General features: G+C 39.1%; 1 protein-coding gene across 1 annotated transcript; it reads right to left on the minus strand.

Moving 5' to 3' along the window:
• Positions 1-147: 147 nt before the first annotated feature.
• Positions 148-1,700, minus strand: LOC127629260 (transcription factor Sp5-like). Its single transcript, XM_052106411.1, has 2 exons — positions 1,573-1,700; positions 148-1,182 (listed from the first exon to the last, which is right to left on the minus strand). Exons 1-2 carry the CDS (start codon positions 1,624-1,626, stop codon positions 148-150), a joined length of 1,089 nt encoding a protein of 362 aa, XP_051962371.1. The 5' UTR covers positions 1,627-1,700.
• Between the last annotated feature and the right edge of the window lie 23,638 nt (positions 1,701-25,338).

Raw genomic sequence — 25,338 nt, forward strand, 5'->3', positions numbered from 1 at the left:
TGTTTTTTTTTTTTTTTTTAATGTCGCACACTATTCTGTCATTGAAGTGTAATTTAAGGGATAAAGCTTTTGCTGCTTGGTCTCTTCCCTGATAGTCCAATGACTCTAAAATTAGTTCTTATTGTAGTCCCTGCTCTGCAGTCGACTTTACTCTCTCTTGATATTGCTTAGCAGTGCATCAGTCCCACTGTGAGAAGGCTGACTGGACCTGCTCTTCCTGCTCTGGTGGGTCTTCACATGCTTGGAAAGGTGATCACTACGCATGAACCTTTTTCCACATTGCTGGCAGCCGAAGCGCTTCTCCCCAGTGTGCGTACGAAGATGTCGCTGGAGCTCATCAGATCGTGTGAAGCTTTTACCGCAGAACAGCCAGTTGCAGATAAATGGTCGCTCGCCAGCGTGCCAGCGCAGGTGCGCCTTAAGATGTGAGGTCTTTTTGTAGACCTTGCCACAATCAGGAATGTGGCAAATGTGCAGTCTTTTCTTGCCAAACTCCAGTGCAGAACTGCCATTTCCTGTAGCTTGGCAGTTTGGGCATTTGCACCTGCGGCATCGGCGAGTTGAGCTCAACAAACCCTTGGAGGTGCCCTGCAGCAGGGCAGCAATTTGGGGCTGGTGGCCCAAAACCAGCTGCCTACCCAGGGAGAACGGGTGACTAGAGGCTGTGCTGTTACTCTGGGGGAGACTCCACCACTGCTGGCCATCCTCAACATGCCCTCCAGGCAGGTGAGGTCTGGCTGAAGTGTTCTGAAGGAAGCTGGGAAAGTTCTGACCCACAGCATTATGTTGTGCATAGTATGGCACATTCCCTTGTGCTTGGGAGGAGAGCATCTTTACTGGAGACAGCTCGAACGAGTAAGCAGCTGGAGGCTCGGCTGGAGGAGTGAGGGGCAACTCGTGGTGGTGGTGGTGATGATGGTGGTGGTGATGGGAATGGGAGCCCAGACTGGGCTGTATGTGGCCAGGGAACTGCACCTTAGGCACGGTGAAGGTCATCTGGTGAGCACTCAGGCTGGAGTTAGGAGCCACATCATTACTCCAGAGCTGAAACATGCTTGATGCGGATCCCACTGGCCCCTCGTAAGGGAGCTGCGAGCTGTCCTGCCAAGCCTGACTGCATGTGGTGGCCAAAAAGGAAAGGGCGTTGGGACCACTATCTGGAGAGGAGCTGGGAGTGCGATCCTAGAAGGAGTAAAACAATAATTATAACTAGTTATAACTAGTATAATTAGATAGATAGATAGATAGATAGATAGATAGATAGATAGATAGATAGATAGATAGATAGATAGATAGATAGATAGATAGATAGATAGATAGATAGATAGATAGATAGTTCAAATGTAAATTTATTTAATAGGCTATTTTAAAGTGTGCAATTAAATTTGAAGTTGACAGCAAATGGAATAACTTGTAAATCATAAAAACTTTTGTTTAAAATTCTAATTTACTAACAACAAAGCCCAAAATAAAACTCAATTGAAGTTGTGATTGAGTGCGCGCCAAAGTACTTGGTTGGAAACCGGGTAAGGCACACTAAAAACTACATAATTAAGAAAATAAACAAGGTACCTGTAAGAAACCGTGCAGGAAATTGTCCGCTCTGGATAAGGTTAACGCAGCCATGTGTGCGCGGGTTGTTCTAGAAATCCACACCTGCGTAAAGCGCAGCGTTCAGTGTGTTATCGTGCCAAAGTCAGATGGAGTTGTTTGGGTGCGGAATGATCCGTGCACGGACTGACTCTTGTCACCAAACCAGGTACGCGTAGATATCGTTATTATCAATAATCCCTCGATTCTCGATTCTCTTTTCCAACTCTTCTCTCCTTTTAACAGCTGCGAGACGCGTTGGACACTCTGCGCTCCTGCTCCTGGTTTGCTGGGTCCCTTTTTCCAAAACCAACAGCTTTCAAACCAGGACTCTCGCTTTTGAAGTGCGACTGAAGGGCCTATCGCAATAAGTCCTGAGGATCATTTCAAAGGCGCTCGGATTGCATCTTCTCTTTATAGGGAAAAGATCCTCTCGACGGGGTCTCTTAAGTATGTATCAGGAGGGCCATGAATGGAGGAGAGATGCGGTGGGGGAATACTGGGGAGGGGTATATTTGGGAGATTAGAGAAAGGGGTGTGTGTATGATAACCTTAATTTCATTATAATTGAATTTTGCCAAACGTTAACCTGTGAGAGCCCCTTTCCATTTTCCTTTGGTGAGAAACATATAATATGAGAATGTTTGTTCTCGTGTAACGATACTGACAAGTTTAACGACACATTCTTTATCTGTCACAAAAATATATATATAAAAAAATAGGAAGAGCTTGTAAGAAGAGTATACATTTTTTGCTAAGACTTTAGAATAACTTTAATGAATGATTCTGAAATATATAACACTTAGGCTACAGGTTAGTAAATGAGCATTTAGAAATAATTATGAAATATAATTGTTTCTTTGGATTCCTTACTTTTTTGGAATTAACATTTTCTCTCAAGCATTAGTAATATCAGTTTGTTATTTCAGTATTAAAATTCATTAGTGGTATAAATTATTTCCAAAACTTTTTAAAACGTAATTTATATTAAATCCACTATATATATATATATATATATATATATATATATATATATATATATATATATATATATATATATATATATATATATATATATATATCGTTTGGCCTTATCATGCAATATCACTAAATTGTCTTTTTATATGAGATGTTCAGCTATTATTAGTTGTCAGTTAATACATCTCCAAAGATGAGCATTAGCTAATAAGGATTCATGTATATGTCAGAAAGTTTCGAGACCATTCGGATTATTATTTTGCACCACGAAAAATATCGAATGAGGAAAATTGAATAAGTGAAATAATCATTAAAACTTAAAGTAAGTAATTGATTATTAGCCAAAAGGGTTCTAGTTTAACTAAACAAATTAAATAAAACTCCAACAAAACCCAGTAGCTCGCACTCTTAAGTGATATTACAAATAAAGGGCTCTGCGTGTTATTTTCACACTCTGGGTTCAAGTTAAGGGCGTCATCACATTTAAAGGGATTAAATGCAGAGGCATCCAAAGTTCATCTAACACTTTGAGTCTTTCTCTCCGTGAATTTACATTGAAGTCGGAAAGCCATTTAACATCTTAATACATAGAAAATCCTCACTGCTTTGTGTTGCCTCTCACCTCTAGTCGCATAACAATCGACCTTTGTCCCAGCAGATGCATTGCTTTAGTCTCTGCTAAAACATACCACAGTGATGAAGAATTGAAATGACAGAGGATACGAGCTGAACTTATTGTACGTGCGTTTTCTTCAAATCGAGCCTCACTAGGCTTGCAATGCTTTAACATCTTTATTTGATCTTTTTTATCTTCTGATGTAACTTTATGAACATTTTAAACAATAATGTCCAACATGAATTTCAATTAACTGATGCAGTTGCACAGCACTTGTAGGGATTTTAATACTACTGGGTGGGAGTCTTTACAGCCATTATTTACAGTTAATGTTTGGTTACCAATTTAATTTACAAAGAGAAAGGGGGGTTACATTTTCATACGAATTAAGCCTTACTTAATTCACCCCTCAGGTGTGTTAAGAAAGCTATGATTCAATGAATATGACTTGTTGACATTTAGTAAAAAGCGTATTATTGCATAGACACTGCACAGATCAAACACAAATAATATACTTGTCAATTAGCAGGAATACCTCACATAATTATACCACAAGTTTCTGGTTTACTGTCTTACTAAATCGGATGGACAAAATTTGGTTCAGCAACATCAGAGAGAATGTAATATTGGGTTTGTTTTGTTTTTTTTCTCCATAACTCTGAAAAAATCTCCCTTCTGCAAAAGCTGAAATGAATGCATGGTCTTAAAACAAATGGAATTGTAACAGTGCAGTTTAAATTACATTCTTATGTTTTAACATGCAACCAAGCTAGAATAATCAATATACATAAAAGCCACATGCGCTGATAAAATGCATTTATTGGAATCAATAATAAAGTCACACTGAACAGCCTTGTTTAAATGTGCACATCAATTTAGCTGCAATTTGTTATTCTTCTGCATTTGTGCATTTAATTAATATTCATTCAACACTAGGTCATGAAAAAAAATCTAAAAACTGTTAAATGGCACAACAATTCTTTAAATATTTGAACCAAACAATATAATACAAGAAGATGTTTAAAAAATGTGAGTTATGAAAGCGAACATTGGTATAAAGCCCTCTGTCATGACAACAGTCTCACTTGCATTTGAGTGACTGCTGACTGCTTAGTGTTTATTACAATTGTAACAAATCTATCCAGTGTTTTTTTTTTCCAAATAAAGACAAAACAAAAACAAAACATATGAACATCAATATCCTTCCTCCAAAATCCATTTGGTGCAAAATTATAGATTTGTATAAAAACAAAACAAAAAACATTACATGCACTGAACTGTAAATACAACATAATAAGCAGCACATCCTTGCATACTGTTTGGGGGGGGTGAATGTAATATTAATAAAATTAAATTACAGTCGAAAAAGGAAGAGCAGGCAGGTGTTTGTTTAAACCAAATATTTGGTTGCTTTACGTAGGGGAGGCTGATGCTATCTCCTTTTGCATGCTTTATTACAGAGCAGAAGTTGTTAATTACCCAGATTCTTATTTCCTGTCCCCTAAAACAAAAGTTCAGATTTTCTTTGAAGCACACAAGACGCTCTTTGGAATCAAATCATGCTGAGATAAAACGGATAATCAGGTTTAGCACAAACTTGTGGACTGCATGCCAGCATGAGTGCATGCTGTCATTAAAGAAGGGGGGTCAAATACTAAGACATTAGATTAGAGAAATGTAAAGTAGATATGTGTTCAAATTTTTACAATTTCAAATTATTCCTGAAGTGCAGAGGCGTTACTCTGTCTCCATCAGAAATGCCAAATCCATTTATTCTAAGATCAATGTCCCCATAAACTGAGCAAAACAATGGCAGGCATCTTGTCAAGCTGTTTTTTTAGCATGTCTGGAGGGCAATTTAAAAGTCTCAGATCGCTAAATTGTCCCAGCTGTCTTGACCATCTGCACTCCAAACAGCCAGCCACAAGCTTTTGTACCACTGGCCACCTCCAAAAGCCAGTTTACAGCCCCACATGGACTAAATGACTCTCAAAACCCCCAACTTGACAAATGTGGCATAATGGATGGGACAGAGTGCATGTAAAAAACCTGCTGCCCCCTGCATCTATCCACCTTAAAACGCTCACCAATACGACCAGAAACGGCACTGTTCATAATTACCATGACAGTCTCAAAGAATGTTGACAGTTTAGACCACTTATAATGATAAGGTTTAACCTGGTCTTGTAAAGCAATGCCGAAGTTTTGAGTGTTTGCACCTTTAGAATATTTCCATCTCTTATGTCAAGTGTTAAAATAATTACCATAAGCTCTGACAAAAATCACATGCCCATTGCTCACTTTATCAAAGAGCATGCAAAAGTATCAGGGGATGATAGAACATCAATAAATGAAAATGTATCCATTTCAATTTGTCTATTCAGAGATTAAAAAAGTATTTTAAATGAGAGACTTTAAACTCTTTTTTCTGAGACAAACAGAAATAAATTTTTACTGTCAATTAGTTAATATTAAATGTTTTCCAAATCCAATAGGAAACTATAACAGAAATTCAGAGAACACTTTACAGGTGAAAATATTTCATGATTATACATTTTTTCTAGCATTTGTCATTTGCATTTATGCACGATGGAGATCCATTGTTTGTGTACAGAAATTACAAAAGCGCACAAATCTTTTGTACTTTTCAAAACTTTTATCATTACTAGCGGCACTTGAAGTTTGTTTGCATTTTGTTTTCCAGTACTCTTAACAACTTCAGAAGTCAGATCACAGGAGCCTGTGATCAAAGCATCTTTCGGTTAGTTCAGGAAACACAGGAGCTATACCCCATGCTTTGATATTCTACATCAATATTTCAATTCAACAATCGCTTGACATGCGCCTGCACTCTGAAAGACGAAAGGAAAGAGTGAAATGGAGGGGGAACTGGAACTGTACATAAAACGAGAGAGAAGATTTGATAGCATGGAACAACTCTCTTCCTTAACTCTCAACTGCCTTGTCTGTCATTTAAATACATACTGCCTGACTGCTTAAGCCCAGGGCAACAATGGATGGTAAACCAGAGCAATTCAGGTCTTTGACCACAAAGTCACGTGACAAGCTCTGAAAGTTGCCATCTGAAAGGAATTTGCTCAGTGTTCAAGCTTTGAAGGCTACTGCGCCACTTTGAACTCTCACATATTGAAAAGACATCCTTTTTGAAGACCAGGCATTCAGTCTCAAGGACTTATATGGTTACATTGGAAGCAAGACAACCTATATCATATACATGATGGAGTTTGTTTGATGATATTTTAGATTCTTACAGAGAATTTAGCTGAATACATGCTTACTTAGGTTTTATTACTTTTGGCCTAAAGCTCTTGTTTTGTTTTTAAAAAATGGAACTGATTCAAATGAGCTTTTTTGGGGTAGTGCCCATAGGCTCTTGCCTATGTCTCATTGTATCTTCAAGAAGCGTATTGAAACAACCCAATTACCCTTCATATTCTGGACAATGTATTAATGTTAAAGTATTTGATTGAATCTGAAAATATTGAAGAAGCCTCATGAACATATTTTAATTATGTAGAATGAATATGATTAGATGATTGTTGGATTCACTCAATATAAATGCTGATAAGCTGATTTAACTAAAAAATAAGTATTTTCAACTCATGATAAATATCTTAAATGTAGATAAATTATTTTTGTGCAACCACTTCCTGTACCATAGTTAAAAAAAAAAAAAAATTATATATATATTAAATTGTGCAAATACAGGCTAAATAGAACTTAAAGGCTTTTAGACATAAATAATTTGAATATAGTTTATATTCACAGGTAAATAAGTTTGTTTCTATCAATAGCTGAAGTTGCTGGGCCACTTGTAGTCTCTTTCTGAAGTTTAAAACAAATGATAACTAATTTACAGAGCGAGGGGACATTGTTTATTTATGGCTCATGTTCTTTAAAACCCTTAAAGACTATAGACTGATTCCCCACAATAGCTGTCAGACTAAGGCAACAGAATATAAATAATATAAAAGCCAGTTTGAAAACAAAAGGAATGAACAGGCAGATCACCAATCAAATACAGTTCTTAACATACAAACATACGCTGAAACAAAATAAAATAAATAGTCAGAACACCTGACAATGTCAAGTTAATGTGGGTATTGTGCAGCACATGGACCCCTGCCAATTTCCTTAGAAGCTCAGAATTACTGTGAGACATGTGAGCGTTATGTCAAGCTTTGATGACTGTTCCGATTACACGATTCCTGTTCCTCCATTTAATAACCTTGTAGAAAGCTTTTCTCTGTGGAAATCACTAATATACTCGTGATTTAGCTGCAGAATGTTAACATAGCAATACATTATTTTCCAGCTGGGTCAAGTAACTTTTATTCAGATGGTTTGAGACATTGGAAAGGGATTTGCAAATAGCTTTACCAGGGGATCTAGTGAAAGAAAAAACAAATGGAATCTTCTGATTCAACAGACCAGGTGAAAAATATTACATTTGATTAGAGATTCCTCATTCTGATATGGCTAGTGCTACGAAGAATACAATTGTTTTTACATTCCAAGAAAAGCTGTTGAAACAGATATGCAGTTTTCATCTGACATTGATGACATTCAATTGGAAGGGTGTGACGAGTGATGAGTTCAGCATTTTCTTTACAGTCAAGAATATGTTTCTCTTAAACTCATCAAAGCATGCAGGTGCTCCCATAAGCCCACCCTCTCACCATACACATGTGCCCAGAGAGCTCCATTCAAGAGTCCTTAAAGTGCACTGATTTAAAGGGATAGTTCAAACAAAAATGGAAATTCTGTACTCGTTTATTCACCCTCATGTTGTCAAATCTGTATGAATTTTTAATTCTGTTTAACACAAAAGGAGACGTTAGCCTCAGTCACCATTAATTTTCATGACATCTTTTTTTTCTCTCCATACACTGGCATTGAATAGACACTGAGGCTGTTATTTTGCCTCCCTTTCCACTTTCCATCTCCTTTTGTGTTCCACCAAAGAAAGAAAGTCAAGGCGAGTGAATGATGACAGAATTTTCAATTTTGAGTGAATTATCCCTTTAAGTCATAGAAAAAAAAGTCAACAATGCATTTTTATGATATGGTTGAACTAAAATCTCTTTACTCCCTCCACCCCTCCACCCTATATCTCAGGCCATATGCAGCCTGCTCCCCCAATGTATTAGTGATGAGCCAGTGGCAGAGTCCCTGACATGAGCAGCAGCTTTCTGCTCACAGCTGTAGATTTATTTGTGTTTGCACACCTCCGTCAGCAGCTGTTTGGCCCCCTCAGTTAGCACAGCCCCCATAATTCACGAAAAGATGCGGTAGCAAGCCATGCCAGGCATCTTCAGAATGCTGTTATGTGCTGTGTAACCAGGGGCGCTTTGAAGATGCCACCTTTTGACAGAGAGGTGCTTTTATCTAATCCTCATGCTGTAATTTTCACCCCTACCTTTAATTTATGACTACTGATCAAATAGCTGCCTTTGAAAAAAATAAGAAAATTAAGTGGAGTTTTTTCTGTTTTTTCTTCTCATTCTCTCTGCAAAAAGAATTCCTAATGTTGCAGATTGAAGGGGATGCATATTATGATGGAGAAGAACTGTGGATCAAGTTTACTTTGATCTTTGGCTTAATTGAGAGTGCAGGCAATAATACGACCAAACCTGCTCTGATGGATCGACAACAAATTCATTCTTGATGCAAATTCCTAGCTGCTTGCAACATCAGAGTGGATGGATCATTTTGTATGACTAAACAATACAAACTATGGGGTTCTTCTCACACCTTTTGACCAATGACTTTTCTATGACTCTTCCAGTTGTTTGTTTGTTTGTTTATTGTGTGTGTGTACTGGATAGGGATGCTTAAAGATAATTTGAGATTGCCATTATAAAAAAAATTTCATGCTGATTAAATATTTAGCTGAGCATATCTAGAAAAAAATTATATAGAAATTACTTTACAATAAGGTTGTTTATATTAGCATTTTGTTAACACGCTTTTACAGCATTTGTTAATCTTGATTTATGTTAATTTCTACACATACAAAAAAACAATTTTCATTAAAAGTTGTATATATTAACAATAGTTAATGTAATATGATCTAACTTAAACAATGAGCTAGTATTTTGACAAATTAACATTAACACGATTATTAAATGCAGATAAAAATAATTGTGTTTTGTGAGTTCATGATGCCTTTCACATTAATAATGTTAAAGGCTACAGCCTTTTTATAAACTGTCAAAAATTTCCATAAATCTTCAATAACATAAAAATTCTCTCATCATTTACTCACCCTCATGCCATCTCAGATGTGTATGACTTTCTTTCGTCTGCTTAACACAAACAATGATTTTTAGATTAAATATCTCAGCTTTTTTGGTCTATACAATGCAAGTGAATGGTGGCTCAGAATTTAAAGATCCAAAAAGCACTTAAAGGCAGCATAAAAACTATTCATACGACTCAAGTGGTTAAATCCATGTCTTTAGAAGTGATATGATGGTGAGAAACAGATCAGCATTTAAGTCCTTTTTTACTACAAATGTCCACTGTCACTTCTACATTCTTCTTCTATTGTCTTTAAAGGTATGTTCCGGGTTCGATACAAGGTAAGCTCAATTGACAGAATTTGTGGCATAATGTTGATTACCATTAAAATACATTTCAACTTGTTCCTCCATTTCTTTAAAAAAAAAAACAATACAAAACAAAAACAAATCGAGGTTGCTGTGAGGCACTTAGAACGGAAGTGATTGGGGTCAATGAAAGTGAATGTGGCCTCAGAGGGTTTAAACACAGAAAAGTGAAGCTTATAATTTTATAAAAGCACATACATAAATTATTTTGTTAAAACCTGTGTATAATTTGGGCTTAAAGTTGTTTAAATTGTCATTTTACAGTCGTTTTAGGGTTTGTTGACATTACATTGTCATGGTAACAAAGTTGTAAAATTGGCCATAACCTTACACATAAAAGGTTAATAAGTGATTTTATCACACAAAAATTATGTTTACTGCATATCCTTTATGTCTTTTGTTGAAAGTGAGTATTTTAACGTAAAAAAATGGCCCCCATTCGCTTCCATTATAAGTGCCTCACTGTAACACTGAGTCAAAATTAGTTGATCAAAATAAAAATTGAATGTACCTTTTAAATCCTTTCATCTGTGGAACACAAAAACTGATTCTAGCCAGATTATTAGGGACTGATAGCCTCAGTCACCATTCACTTTTATTGTATGGAAAAAATTCAATACAGTGATGGGGGATTGAGTGACTATTACTTTATATGGTGAATATTCTTCTAAAATCAAATAATGTGATGGTTTGAAATTCATCAACTAACTGTAAACTTCTGAGTCACAATGTGTGGCATTTGTGAGCAAGTCCTTATGAGACGTCACAGTCTTCAGAGGTCTCTCCTACTGTACTGTACATAAAGTCTGTTGAGTTACCCACTTCACCTGCTGACGACAGGCAGTCATGTCAGTGCCAGTTTTTCTCCTTGTCTTCTAAGTTCTTTTCTTCCTTTTTTTCCCTACAACAGAACAGACGGCTCTAGTTTGCAAAACAAATGAACAAACAGAAAACAAGAATGGAGTGATGAAAGAGTAAACAACACAAGCTCTATGCCCCACAAACATAATACAATCTAAGTAGGTTATCCTGCTAGTAACCCAATTCGATTGTTGCGTCTGATGTCAGTAACACACACACTACACAGATGTGTATCTTTCAGGAGTGAAGATAGAGAACTCAAGCTGTCCACTAACCCAGGTATGGTTTAAATAAGAAATAAGGCCATGCTCTCCTTCGTACAGTATACCCCAAACACTTCATTATGAAGAAAGATGATATTTAGTCAATCTATTGATGTTGCCTAACTAATTGTAAAGCAGGGACTCCAAAGCAGATGCTGCATTTCAAAGCACTTGTGAGCAAGTAGACAGGTTATGATTTATGCTAAGATGCGTGGCTTCAAAGCGCTGAGTGAGGCTTCTAAACAAATTGAACAAGTCAAGCACTATTCACACAGGACTGAGAGAGTGCCTCACGCATGCAGATCAGAGGAGAGCGCCTGCCGCCTGTAATATCCCTCAATGGAAGTACAGGTCCACTGGGAAGAGCCAGCAGATAGTAGTTAACACTGGGCTGTGTGCTAAGGCATGGGAATTCTGTACCAATGTTGCCACAACATCTGTGCTGAGTATTAAAACCCCACTCATGTTAGGGGAATGATAGTCGGAGGTGGGCAGCCCTGGAGACTTGACACCTTTTCTTCACAGCACCGTTATTTAAGTGTGAACAGAGCGAAACATACGTCTGTGTCAACAATCTGATGCAATATCAATAAACATTGATAATAATTTATGAAGCAGTGGGTTACTATACCACGATAACTGTTAAAAGAGTTGTGAAATATGCGCAATGTGCTTGTCCTCTGGATATGTCAGCTTGTGAGTAATGAGTGTTGATAACTCAACTTACTTGCCAACAGGTTTTGACAGAGTTTTTGAATTTCTGGAGAGGGCCCAGCAGTCTGAGGGGTGAGGGGGCCAAAACAAATATGCCTAGTTAGCTGAGGCCAGCATTGGGCAGAGGCTAAATAACTAACAGTACCAACGCAACTAACAACATTTTTAATTAGAGTGAAAATAGCTCAGCTATTTAAAGATGCACTTGGTAATTTTTTTCCTTAATAAAAAAAGTTTTACTCCATATGAAATCAATTGTATTTTTGAAACATTTGTATAAAACCAAGAGCACTCACATGAGATGATGACTCCAGTCATATCAGTAACCTTATAAAAGCTGTTTTATTCTACATGGAGTGGGTCCCCTCATGGGGGCGGCCATGTTAGGATCATGTGACCAGCTGAATACTTCACGCTTCATCTCATAAATCTTACTGTTGGACACTTTTCCTCATTGATTTAATTATTCAATGCTGACTGTGAATACAGATTTACTGCTATGGCATCTGTAGCTAAAAGTATTAAGTTTGCAACGTCAGTGTAAGTCAAAAATGACATGAACAAAAACATACTTAGTGCAATTTTAAAAGGAAACGTATAAAACCAGCCTTCCTAATCGCTCTTCTTATCTAAGAGTTCTTCTTATTTGTTTATGGCAATTCGCATTCTTCATGCATATCGCCACCTAATGGAGAGGGAGGAGAATTTAAAGTTACACAGGACCTTTATATCGATTCTCAATATGGATTGTTTCTCACTCATTTCTCCTGAAGACTTAGATTGTACCACTGGTGTTTTATGGATAACTCTTATGCTGCCTTTATGTGGTTTTTAGAGCTTCAAAGTTCTGGCCATTATTCATTTGCATTGTATGGACCTACAGATTACATATTCTTCAAAAATATATTTTGTGTGTGTGTTCAGCAGAAGAAATAATGTCAAACACACACACACACGCACGCACGCACGCACGCACGCACGCACACACACACACACACACACACACATATACATACATAAACTATTTTCTTCTTTGTACAGGTTCAATGTAGCTAACTAAATTTTGTTAGTAACTTTTATGGTATTTAACTACTTTCTTAAACAAAATATAGAGTGAGTAAATTATGACAGAGCTTTCATTTTTGAGTGTACTATCCTTTTAAATTCAAATTTCTGTTTTACACTCTTATATTTTCTAGTCAAACACGTGAGGAGACAGGTTTGTGCATTTCTTTCACAAATATTTTTCTTCTCCTTTCTCCCATTTGAAGTAACCTAAATTGGTGCTGAAGAAACAAATTGTTACATTTTTAATTAACTTCATAACATCTGCACTTCAGCGAGAGAGCAGGGAGATTTCTTTTAACCTATTCCAGCACATTTGCACACCAAGGTAAATCTTGATGCTGGCACTTTCACAGAGAAGAGGAAGAAAAAAAAATTAAAAATGTAAATGAACTCCTACTTGTGTTTGTAGATCAAAGACACAGAATTATTCAACTTTTTGCCATTGCTTGATCTTCAAAAATAAAAGAAGAGAAAGTGGGGAAACACAGAGATGGCTAGATCATTTTGGTTGGGTGCTGTCTACTTATTTATCATACTGCTTTTACACTCCTCTAAATATTGGTTCTGTTATTTTCCATATGTAAGCATTCCATGTACCCCAAAAGATAAAATAAAATTTCAAAAAAAGATAAAACTGTCACATAAAAATCAAATTAGCATCCCTATAAACAGTGGAAAGGTCAGTGTGCCTGTGGGTGGCAAATCTGTGTATGTCAATTGTGTTAAATTAAGCTTTCTTTTGAAAATTGTTTCTATAAGATGAGCTTCGATTATTATTATCTTATTTTTTTTTTTAATTTTCAGCATTTAGGCTAATTACTAATTATTTGCCTCGTTTTGTACTAATTACAATACCTCATTTCAAATTATCATCTGACTGAAAATGAACATTTATTTAATAACGAGCATTTTTGTTTAGAGACTAAAAATATTATAAGTTTTATCACTTTTTAAGCTAATAAAAACACAAAATAAATATTATATAACCAGTGTTTTGTTGCCTTTTTCCACTGAAAAGTTAATATCCCACATTGTAATTGACTGTACAGCACGTTGTTTCCCAGCAGAGTGCAGTGTTGAGTCAACGCTGAACAAGAGCGCACACCTATGCAGTACTCAGAATATTAGTCTCAAATATAAATGGATTGCGTTTGTTATGCGTAGTATTAATGAATTAGATCACAGAAGAATGAAAAATAATAAAGGTATCTGCCTAAAACTTAAAGACTTTCATGTAGTTGAATCTAGTGTCCATTCCCCTCTGCACACCTGCACTGATGTGTACGATAGCACAACACAGCCTCAACAACTCTCCCTTTGATGACACACACAATGCCAGCTTTGTATGGCAGCTTAGCACCTGTCTACCTGTGGAAAACAAGGGCACTAAAGGGATACCCAAACAGACAAGGATGATGCAGTTGACTGTGATTCGAACACAAATAATTAACGTCTAATGAAGTGTGCGGTTGTCCTTTAACAACATCTCCACTAGGGGACAGTCTGGTAAATGATAAGTGTAATACACCAAACAAGTATTATTTATTAAAATTGAAATATTTGGCGAAGTAATGGCAAACAAATGACACCTAAAACTGCTTAGTTGGAGGAAATATGAGCAAATCAAAGCCATAAATCAGTCTGGTTGCCCCAAGTATTGTACCTCTGGCTTTCATTCTGATAATGTAATAAGCACTGCTGGAAGTTAGTTTGTTAATAAAAGGCAATTAGTCTTGTCTGTCTAATGACCTTTAGAGATCCAATCAATTCAAAATGAATCAGAGAAGCAGAAGAAAGACTGCCTGCTAAAGCACTACTGATTTCCTCATTGGCAGATCTCTCATCTTATGGAGAAGTCAAGCTTAAAGTGTTACTTTAACAATAAAAATAGTTCCAACTTCAAGTTTTGAACTTTAAAGACCTAAAACGAAGCCATTATTGCATGTTCTAAGAGTTAAAGCTAATAAAATATTTCCACACTGTAATGGAGCGATACAAAATACGATACAAAATCTCAACACCTTTATTGAATGCCTGTGCTCCTCTTAATCTTGATATTTCATCTGAATATCAACATTTGTGAGATTTATACCATCCAAACATTTTTGAGGTGAAATTATAATTAAAAACATTTTTTTTGTCATTGCAAAATAATGATCTGTGACATTCTACTATGTTGGATATTAAAAGTGTTTATGTCTATTTGTTAATGGGGGATCTGTGGACATAGTAAATTATATTGATTTTAAGAGTAAAAAAATATTGTACAAGGTAAAATTAGACACTTTGGGTAAGATGACACATGACACCTGGGATAAGTTTATAATTTTGTACCATGACAACAAAATTAGCAAATATTTCAATTATTTCAATTGATAATATGTTGGTAAATCCTGTACATGCTAAAAGTTTATCTACAATATATATGCAACAATTTAAAAGTAAATGAATATTGTTCTTGGGGGGGTCTTACCCCATCTTACCCTTTTAAGGAAATGCAAAAGCATTAAATAAAAACATTGTATGAATAGTGAGGACGGTTTGATGTGAACATTTTTAACAGGGAAAAAGCATTTTAGCATCATCACATAGAGCCCAGTTGAGCTAAACCAGCACCAAAAATAAATAAAAAAGCAATACAATTAATACTAGTCTAAGTTGATCGTTTGGGCCAGACTGATATCACAGAGAAATTGAAAACAGTAGGTTGACTTTTCTTTAGGTTAAATCGGTCCGTGCTTACCGAAATTCGAAACACTGCCCCCAGTAGCCAAAGCAGTAACTGTTGTTGGGTGTATGGGCAGGTGTGAGCAAAAACAACTAGTCGTAAAGAAAGTTGTTTTCAGCTTTACATGAGGTAATACAATGTAGAGGAATGCATATTGTATAAACTATAACCCCACACCCACAGCCACCCCAAATCCCAAACCTAAACCTAATCATCAGTGGAGTAAAAATTTATTTTTAGGGGGGATATGCAACCTCAGATTGCGCTTGTCACTGATCAAAGGATGCAAATACGGTCTTCCATGCTGTTGATGCAACATACTTCTGGTCGCACAACAAGAGAAGGTAAACACATATGAGTGAATGCAAAAATGTCTAATGTGATGTTTGTCAGCGAGTCAGCATTATGCAGCTAATCCTTGACTATTAGAAACAACATGCAGACTTACCGTGTGATCATGTTGCATGTTTCCCGGTGGGCCAATGCACTTTGGGGCCGATCAGGGGCGGACTGGCCATTAGGAGAACCGAGCGGCCCGGTGGGCCAGTCGTGAAACGGGCCGAATGGTAGCACTGATTCTTGAGATAAGGGACAAATCATGTCTTAAATACAAAAGTTGTCTTGTGTTAAAAAACAAGAAATTCATAATAAAAAACAAATACCAGAAAAGATAAATCTAAAGGAAATGAATATACTGGGCATTTATTACTTGTATTTTTTAATAATTGAATTAGATTTTTCAAAAATGTATGCGCTAAACTTGAAAGCACGTGTAACTTAAAGGGTTAGATCACTCAAAAATGCAGATTGTTGTCATAATTGTTTAATAATTTACTCACCCTCATGCCATTCCAGATGTGTACGACATGCTTTCATCTGCTGAACACAAACAAAGACTTTTAGAAGAATATTTAAGCTATGTAGGTCCATGCAAGGTAGGTGTGGGTGAGATACAGATCAATATTTAAGTAAATTTTGCATCACTTTCACTTACTCCTTCTACTGTTTTTGGTGATTCCATTTGCATATTGACCCTACTGGGCAGTGAGGAGAATTTATGACCAAAAATGACTTAATATGTATCTGTTTCTCACCCACACCTTTCATATCATGTATGACCACATGGACTGAACCACTGGAGTCATATGGATTACTTTTATGCTCCCTTTATGTGGATTACAGAGCTTAAATATTCTTTTAAAAATATTAATTTTTGTTCTACTGAAGGAAGAAAGTCACATGCATCTGGGATGCCAGGAGGGTTAGTAAATCATGTGAGAATGTTATTTTTTGGGTGAACTATTGCTTTAATTATAAGCAATTGGACTTGGGCTTATTCAGTACCCTTTCTGTCACTCACTCGACGTTGTGTCGATGTAGTGACACTAGGGGTCACTCTTGGGAGCCCGAGATGCCTCTGATCTTTGATAAAAGGCCAATGGGAATTGGCGAGGGGTATTTGCATGCCCCTCCTATAAAGGAGGGGGCCGCGCATACCGTTCATTCAGATTTTCCCTTCGGAGCCGAGCGGTCACTATTTAATTGTGAAATAAGCGAGCTGAATTCACATTGCTTCCATTCACCTCTGCTGGATCCTTATGGTGCACGGGTGCACTGCAGAGATTGCCCCAGGATGCTTCAGCAGATCCTAAAAGTGTATATTTTAAAGGAGTATTTTCCCTCACAAAAAGAGTATATTCTAAAAGAGCGGCACACATCAAAACGTCTTTTTAAAAACGCATCTTTTTAAAGATGCCCTTCTGCTTGTGTGTTATTACTGGTTGCAGTAAAGCTCTCGCCTTCAGATGGCCACAATATCTTTCGTGCCTGGGCGCTGCCCATACCGAGACATCTTTCGTTGATGCGTCGTGCCCTTACTGCGAGGGCATGACCATGGCAACGTTGCTGTCCCGGCTCGCATTCATAAGAAAGCAAGCCACCCCAGCGGCTCCCTCCCTCGGTCCTTCTACCTACGGGTATGATGCCAACGCAGCGTGCACTGGGGGAGATTTGGTGACCACAATGGAGATTTGGTGACCACAATGGAACCACCAGTTAAATCCCCACGGACCTCACATTCCCCGGCATGCTCGTTTTCTCTGGTTAGGCTTCAGGATGAGTGTGCTGGCTCGTCTCACAGATCGGGCAACCAGCTGGACCTCATTTTTACACGTAACTGTACCACCTCAAATATTCTTGTTACACCTTTACATGTCTCTGATCACCACTTTGTTCAATTCAACATGATTCTCACATCTATAGTAAAACCGACTCCACCTTTGGTTTCCTTTCGCCATAACCTCCATTCCCTCTCACCCTCTCACCTTTCCACTGATGTCTCCACCTTTCTTTCCACAATAAATGTATTTTCCACACTTGATGTAAACACTGCCACAGACACACTTAACTCTACTTTAACAACCTGTCTAGACAACATTTGTCCTCTCTCCTCTAGACCAGCACATACTACACCACCCAGCCCCTGGCTGTCTGACATTCTTTGTGAACATCGGACAGATCTCAGAGCAGCTGAGAGGAGATGGCGGAAATCTAAAGCTCCAGCAGATCTAGGTAAATATTAACTTCTGCTTGCAACCTTTTCAGATAACGTTAAAGCTGCAAAAACCTCCTATTACCAGACCAAGATCAACAGCACCACAGACACTTGTAGCTTATTTAGAACATTCAACACACTTCTCTGTCCTCCCCCTCCACCACCTGACAAATCACTGACAGCAGATATCTTCGCCAAATTTTTTACAAATAAAGTTACAACCATCAGCAATACATTCACTGCACCACACCCTGCCAAACACCTGGCTCCTGCATGCAACTATTCTTTCTCTATGTTCTCACCTTTGACTGACACTGAGGTCTCTAAACTCCTCCTCTCCAACCACCCCACCATCTGTTCCCTTGACCCCATTCCATCACACCCTCTCCAGGCCATCTCTTCGTCCATCCTACCTGCACTTATACATACAATTAACACATTTATACTTACAGGCACTTTTCCCACTACATTTAAGCAGGCTAGAGTAACCCCACTGCTGAAAAAACCTGCACTTAACCCCACACAGATAGAACACTACAGATCAGTCTCTCACATTCCATTCATGGCAAAAACACTTGAACGGGTAGTTTTCAATCAGATCTCTGCCTAACTTTCACAGAACAAGCTGCTGGATGACAATCAGTCAGGCTTCAAAAGTGGACACCCAACCGAGACTGCCCTGCTGTCTGTCACAGAGTCGCTGTGACAGGCAAAAGCTGAATCCAGATCACCCATTCTGATTCTGCTGGACCTTTCTGCAGCCTTTGACACAGTCATCCATCAGATTCTTCTCTCCACCCTCTCTACTCTGGGCATCAGATAAACTGTGCTTGACTGGTTGACCTCCTATCTCTCAGATAGGTTCTTCACTGGACTAGACTGGACTACTGTAACTCTCTCATTGCAGGTCTTCCTGCATGTGCAACTTGACCTCTGCAAATGATCCAGAATGCAGCAGCATGTCTGGTCTTTAATGAAACAAAGAGAGCGCATGTTACACCACTCTTTGTCTTTCTCCACTGGCTGCCGGTTGATGCACATATTAAATTCAAGGCTCTGATGCTGGCATACAAAACAGTCACTGGGTCTGCTCCAGTATACCTAAAATAGTTTATGCTGTTATACACTCCTGTGGTTGGCTAAGGAACGTCACCTTGTTGTACCAACACAAAGTCCATCTGTGAAGCTGACTCACTCTGCTAAAAACACATCTTTTCCAAGAGCAGTTAACCAGTCACTAAAAAATAAAAAAAAAAGAATTCTTGTTGCACTTAAATCTGTTTTGAATGCAATTCTGATGCAAGTGAAACTTTGTATTATGGCACTTTTCGTACAAATGTCTCCTTAAGATAATTCGCTTATGTTTTGTAAGTCGCTTTGGATAAAAGCGTCTGCCAAATGAATAAATGTAATGTAAATGTAAATGTCTCAGGGCGAGTTCGACCTCTTAGACCTCTTGTTCGCTGCCTGCGAAGGTGATGAGTTTTTGAGCACAGCATCAGAGAGCGAGCTCATCCAGTCAGACGTGAAAGCCTTTCACAAAAGGCTTTCCCCTTCGGGTGAGATCGCCCTGGCACACGCTAATGCAGAAATGACAGACGTGCTTGCCCGGGCAGCCACGAGCGTTGGGCTAGATTAGAACTCTCCGGACTCCCCTGAAAACTCGCGGCTGGACGATTGGTATCTGGACCGGACAAGCCACCTCCGCCCTGCACACCATGGCTCTCCTGCAAGTCCACCAAGCCAAGGCGCTGAAAGAACTTCACAAGGGTAGTTCCGCTCCGGGATTGATGCAGGAGCTGTGCTCGGTGCCCGACCTTGCCCTCTGGGCAACGAAGGTCACGGCGCAGTCTGCAGTTTGCTGCTTCAGTATTTGTATATATTTTTTTCACATGTTTCTATGGTATACTGGAAAACAATGATAATTTCATAAGTTTTAAAAGCTTTTAATGGCAAAAACATTCAATATATGCAAAGAGTCAATATTTACAGTGTTGACCCTTGTTCTTCATAACCTCTGCAATTCGCTCTGGCAGTTCTGAGTTGTCTAGCCACGGATCCAAAATATGGAGAATAATGATCTCCAAGCCACTTCATTATCACCCTTGCCTTGTGACATGGTTCTCCATCTTGCTGGAAAATGCACGGATCATCACCAAATTGCTCCTGGATCGTTGAGGGAAGTTGCTCTTGCAGGACGTTTTGATACCATTCTTTTTTCATGGCAGTGGTTTTGGGCAGAATTGTGAGAGAACCCACTCCCTTGAATGAAAAGAAAACCCACACATCGATGGTCTCAGGATGCTTCACTGTTGGCACGACTCAGGACTCATGGTAGCGTTCACCTTTTCTTCTTCGGACTATCGATTTTCCAGATGTCCCAAACAGTTGGAAGGGGGCTTCATCAGAGAAAATAACTTTCCACCAGTCTTCTGCTGTCCAATCCTTGTACTTCCTGCAGAATTTCAGTTTGTCCATGATGTTTTTCTTGGAGAGAAGTGGCTTCTTTGCTGCCCTTCTTGACACCAGGCCATTGTCCAAAAGTCTTCGCCTCACTGTGCGTGCAGATGCACTCACACAAACTGCTGCCAATATAGAGCAAGCTCTGCACTGGTGGTGACACGATTCCATAGCTGACTCCTCAGGAGGAGGTACTTTCGTCTTTCTTTAGAGGTAACATTGCTAACAAAAACACAATGATTGTAAGCACTTCTTCCCTCATTTTAGAGCAATCAGTCTGCTCTTATAATCCAATCAGAATGATAGAGTGATTTCACCTGACTAGTACTCATTCACACTTTCCCAGGTGCTGCTATATGATTAGTGAAATTATGTTAGCTGGTCATTTTTTGCCAGGGCCAAAAAATTTTGAAATTTTTTTTTTTTGTGATAAAGTCCTAAAAATCTAGAAACAATGTGAATCAACACCACAGCAACTGAAGCAGAAAACTTTGCGAAACACAAAATGTATGTCACTGCCAATGCTTTTGGCCACGGCTGTACTCAAACCCGGACGGTTTCAATGGACCACAGGGACGAAACACCACCAGCAGTTAGTTAAGTGCTTTGATGTCTCTCAACTCAGCACCGCCACAGGGCTCAAACCCCGTCAATGTGGCCTCCCTGGCGCCGCCCCACCTGGTGGTATGTCCGATAAAATTGTTACCCTGGTCTCCCTTGCATGGAGCTTGGACGCATGGCTCACGCTTTCCAACCCATCGCGATGGCTGACCCAGACCGCCCAACTCAGCTACGTGATTCAGTTCACCAGGCGCCCGCCCTGGTTTGCTGAGAATGCCACCACCTTGTGCACAGAAATCACCACCCTTCTACAGAAGCGCATGATAGAGCCTGTCCCTCCAGCCGAAACGAAGAGCGGTTTCTACAGCCCCTACTAGAGGATCACCCACTGGGTCAATGATGATAGCTGTTGCCTACCAGGCCCAGCACTGGGCTACACCCAACACCTTCACGAGATTCTACAATCTCCGGGTTGAGCTGGTCTCGCCCCGTGTCTTAGCAGGAACAAATGGGTAAGTCCGGGACAACTGGCCGGTTATACCGTTTGCGCCTAGCACCTTTCACCTCCCTCGAGATGAAGATGTGTGTTGTAGATTCCCAGCAGTGTTCACAAATGTGTTCCCTGGTTGATTTCCTCCTAGCCCTGCGGCAGATGAGTTTGCAGAGAAACTCACTGCCAGCCCAGTACTTGTGCTAACTACGCCCAGTGCTGAGATAGGTGCTCCGCATGTACTGGTTCCCTATAGGCAACGCCTTGCGATGTATTACCCGCTGAAAAACATTTCCTGGTTGGCAAACTGCGTCTTCCTTGGGCAGAGACCCCTCTGCCCCAGTCTCCATGCTCGTAGAACTTCCGCCACATGACATACTTCCGATTAGACTCAGCAAGGCCATGTGACGTATTTCCACATAACTTCCCTCCCCCTCTCTCTGGGCGGGGGGTGGTCTGTGGTGTCTACATCGACACAACGTCGAGTGAGTGACAGATAGGGAACGTCCTAGTTACTTTTGTAACCTCCGTTTCCTGATGGAGGGAACGAGATGTTGTGTCCCTCCTGCCACATGCTGAACTAACCGCTGAAATGGCCGGGACCTTATTCTCGGCTCCTCATCACAAAACCTGAATGAATGGTATGCACGCCCCCTCCTTTATACCCATATGTCTGGGGGATGTTCATGAAAATACCACTCGCCAATTCCCATTGGCCTTTTATCAAAGATCAGAGGCATCTCAGGCTCCCAAGAGTGACCACTATTGTCACTACATTGACACAACTTCACATTCCCTCCATCAGGGAACAGAGGTTACGAAAGAAATCAGGACGTTTCTTATAATCAAACTCATTCTACAATTATCTGGATGGATGAAAATTGTGTTGTGTTTAAAAATGCAACATATTATTAAAAATAAATATCAAATGAAAAGTAGGGATATGTACAAAATCAAATAACACATAAAGTAAACTTTAACAATGTAAACCATGTCACGGTCAGCTATAACTCTGAGTACTGCTTTCCCACTTCCTGCTCATGGTGGATACAACAGTAGGACACATGTCATGGTAATTTTTATATTTTTTATATTTTAAACAAGCTATGTGTAAGTCTCTGTAGTCACAGCTTCAACATGTCCACGCCGTCGTTCCCATTATATTTTCTGTTAGGATTGTGGGATAAATTTTGCCATTTTATTTTTTGGATATATAGGCAGCTTCAATTAAGGAAAAAACTAATTGTCTCCAGTATACAACACATGGTTAAGATGGAAAAATATAAAATTTTTTCATCTCCATCAGAATTTTCAGAATATTGTGAAAACAGAATTCTGTTTTTTTATAGAATGTATTTTCTTACTAAACTTCTTTGCTGAACACCATTATTAGACTTTACACTCTGGTTGGATGTATCAAAATAAAATATCATGCTTTTTAGTGTGTCTGACAGAGTTGACAAAAAGGACAGAAAGTTATGAAGTGAAACATTTTACATTTTCAGAAAAAGTTCTTTTTTTCTTTCTGTTCCCTTACATGGTTCATTAGCTGAGACCTTTTTCTATCCATTTCAAATTTATTTAGTATTCAAAAATAAAACCGCAGATTTTAAACATGTTTTTGTCACCTTCATGATTCATATTTCACCAATGTAGACTCTTGATAATTGTAAACCTTTTGTTTATGTTAAACATTATTTACTCTGTTCAAAACCCTTGGTGCTTGTTTTCATTGATGATACGTCTCATTTTTAATCATCCATTGCCATACTTAAAAAAAGCCCCGTAACCTCAGAAAGCGGAAGGGGTGAGTCTCCAGGCACTTGGCTTTGTCTCCATTTTGGCTCAGGCCATCAGATAACAGTCTGGACAATGGCTGTCCATTCTGAGGCACAGGTTTTAAATGACCAGGAAGTGGCCATGAGTGGCCCTATTGGTCAGATCCCATGGGCCCTCTCAGCCCTGACGGGACCTGAACTGGGCTGAATGGCAGGAGAGCACGTGGGAGGAAATAAGAGGCCGGTGGCCACCCAGCTGGAGCCACAACTGCCCTTTGATGCTCAAAACAGAGAGGTGAAGGTGAAGGGTGGGTGCAGGGAGACTAATAATTGGGCCACATTGAGCATCACTCATGTTTTGACTCCCTCCCAGAGGTAGAAAGGAAACATGTTAATTAATTATAGGTAAGTGAGGAAATGCCATATATTTGCATTTTAACACTTAAAAGCAATAATATATAGCAATCTTAAAAATGTGTCCATAATGTCTTTCTGTTTTCCTATAAAACTACCATAAAATCACATATTTGTTTCGAGGTAATATGATAGACAGGAAGGCAGTTTGGCAGATTTTTAGGGTGTCTTCATCTTGCCTCATCAAAAATGCTTTTACAACATTTCTTGTGGAAGTCTGCAAATCAGTAATAATTCATATAATATTCATGTGCCATGCTTGTTTGCACCTAGCACACACTGTATAATATGTTCAAATACAAAATCAAATTTTTCAACCTGAGACCATTAGCTCACAAAAAACTGGTGAAAGTCTGGAAATCAGTCAGTACTGTGAAGTGAATCACAGTCAGTGAATTCAACTGAAGTGAATGCAATCAATGTAGAGTATGAATTGCAATAAGAAAATAATATTTGAGACTGTATTACATTTATATATATATATATATATATATATATATATATATATATATATATATATATATAATAAAAAAATTACAAACTGTCACTTTATGGTCTTAGCTTGAAAATAAGTAATAATAGTATAGACTGTTTATTTATAAAAAATCTAAATAAAATAAAATAAAAGGATTCAATTAAATATAGCAGCTAAAACAAATTATTAAACAGGTAATTCAATTTACATTTTTATTTATGCATTTGGCAGAAGCTTTTATCCAAAGTGACTTAATGTATACATTTAATCAGAAACACAGTTGTTAGGCATACCTCGTCTTGTTCTCGTCTTGTTCTCACTGTTACCCCTTGGTTGTCACTTTTGTATTCCGTAGTTTTCACTTTTGTCCCTTGTTTAGCTCCACAGTCTCCCTGTTAGCGTTCGTGTTCCCTCTCGAGAGGTCTCTCCTATTGCGTAAGTAGCTTACGCTATGGGAAAACTCCGTTTCTTGAGAAATATTGAACAGCAGACAGCAATGAGCGAGGCAGCTCGGTCATTGGCTGTGCTGCGGTAACTTGCTCGAACCAATGACGGGGCGACTCTGAACGCGCAACCAACGAGCGTGCTTCGCGCTCGCGCGCTCAGAGCCCGCCAAGATGGGCGTGGCTAAGGCTATATATTAGGCGCCCCGTCATGAGAGTTCTTTAGATTTAATCTCCTTCAGCAAAGACCTTCTCTTCGCTGGATCCTCCGGATTATTGGAGTCTTTTCGCCCGCCGTCGACAAGCCTACAGCAGGACTGCTACGAGGACGCCGGCGCCTTCGGCCGCCTTCAAAGCCTTCTGCTACGCCATCCGGCGCGCATCACCTTGATATCCTTATACTAAGCTACTTTGCAAGTGTTCGCTTCTGCGACGCTTTTTTGTCATTTAGTAAAAGAGCAAATTCGAGGCGTTGTTTCAAATGCCTTCGTCCTGCGCCTCGTGCAGAGGCCCTCTTCCTGACGGGGACCGTCACATTTTCTGCGCTCGCTGCCTGGGACCTGACCACGCAGAAGCTGCTCTCACTCGAGGCGGATGCCCCGAATGTGACTCCCTGGGCCTCAGCGAGCTGCGCGCTTGCTTTGCCGCCTTCGCCGCGAACGAGCCTGCTACCACCGTGCTGCCATCCCCTCTGTTCGAGCCGCTCACGGAGG

This window comes from Xyrauchen texanus, chromosome 35 (genome assembly GCF_025860055.1).
Source record: "Xyrauchen texanus isolate HMW12.3.18 chromosome 35, RBS_HiC_50CHRs, whole genome shotgun sequence".
Lineage (NCBI taxonomy): Eukaryota > Metazoa > Chordata > Actinopteri > Cypriniformes > Catostomidae > Xyrauchen > Xyrauchen texanus.

What these genes read in the sequence shown, in the direction of transcription:
- LOC127629260 (XM_052106411.1), bottom strand. Translation starts at nt 1,626, where the DNA reads ATGGCTGCGTTAACCTTATCCAGAGCGGACAATTTCCTGCACGGTTTC. An exon ending in TCCTGCACGGTTTCTTACAG is followed by an intron (nt 1,183 to 1,572) that starts GTACCTTGTTTA and finishes TACTCCTTCTAG; the next exon opens with GATCGCACTCCCAGCTCCTC.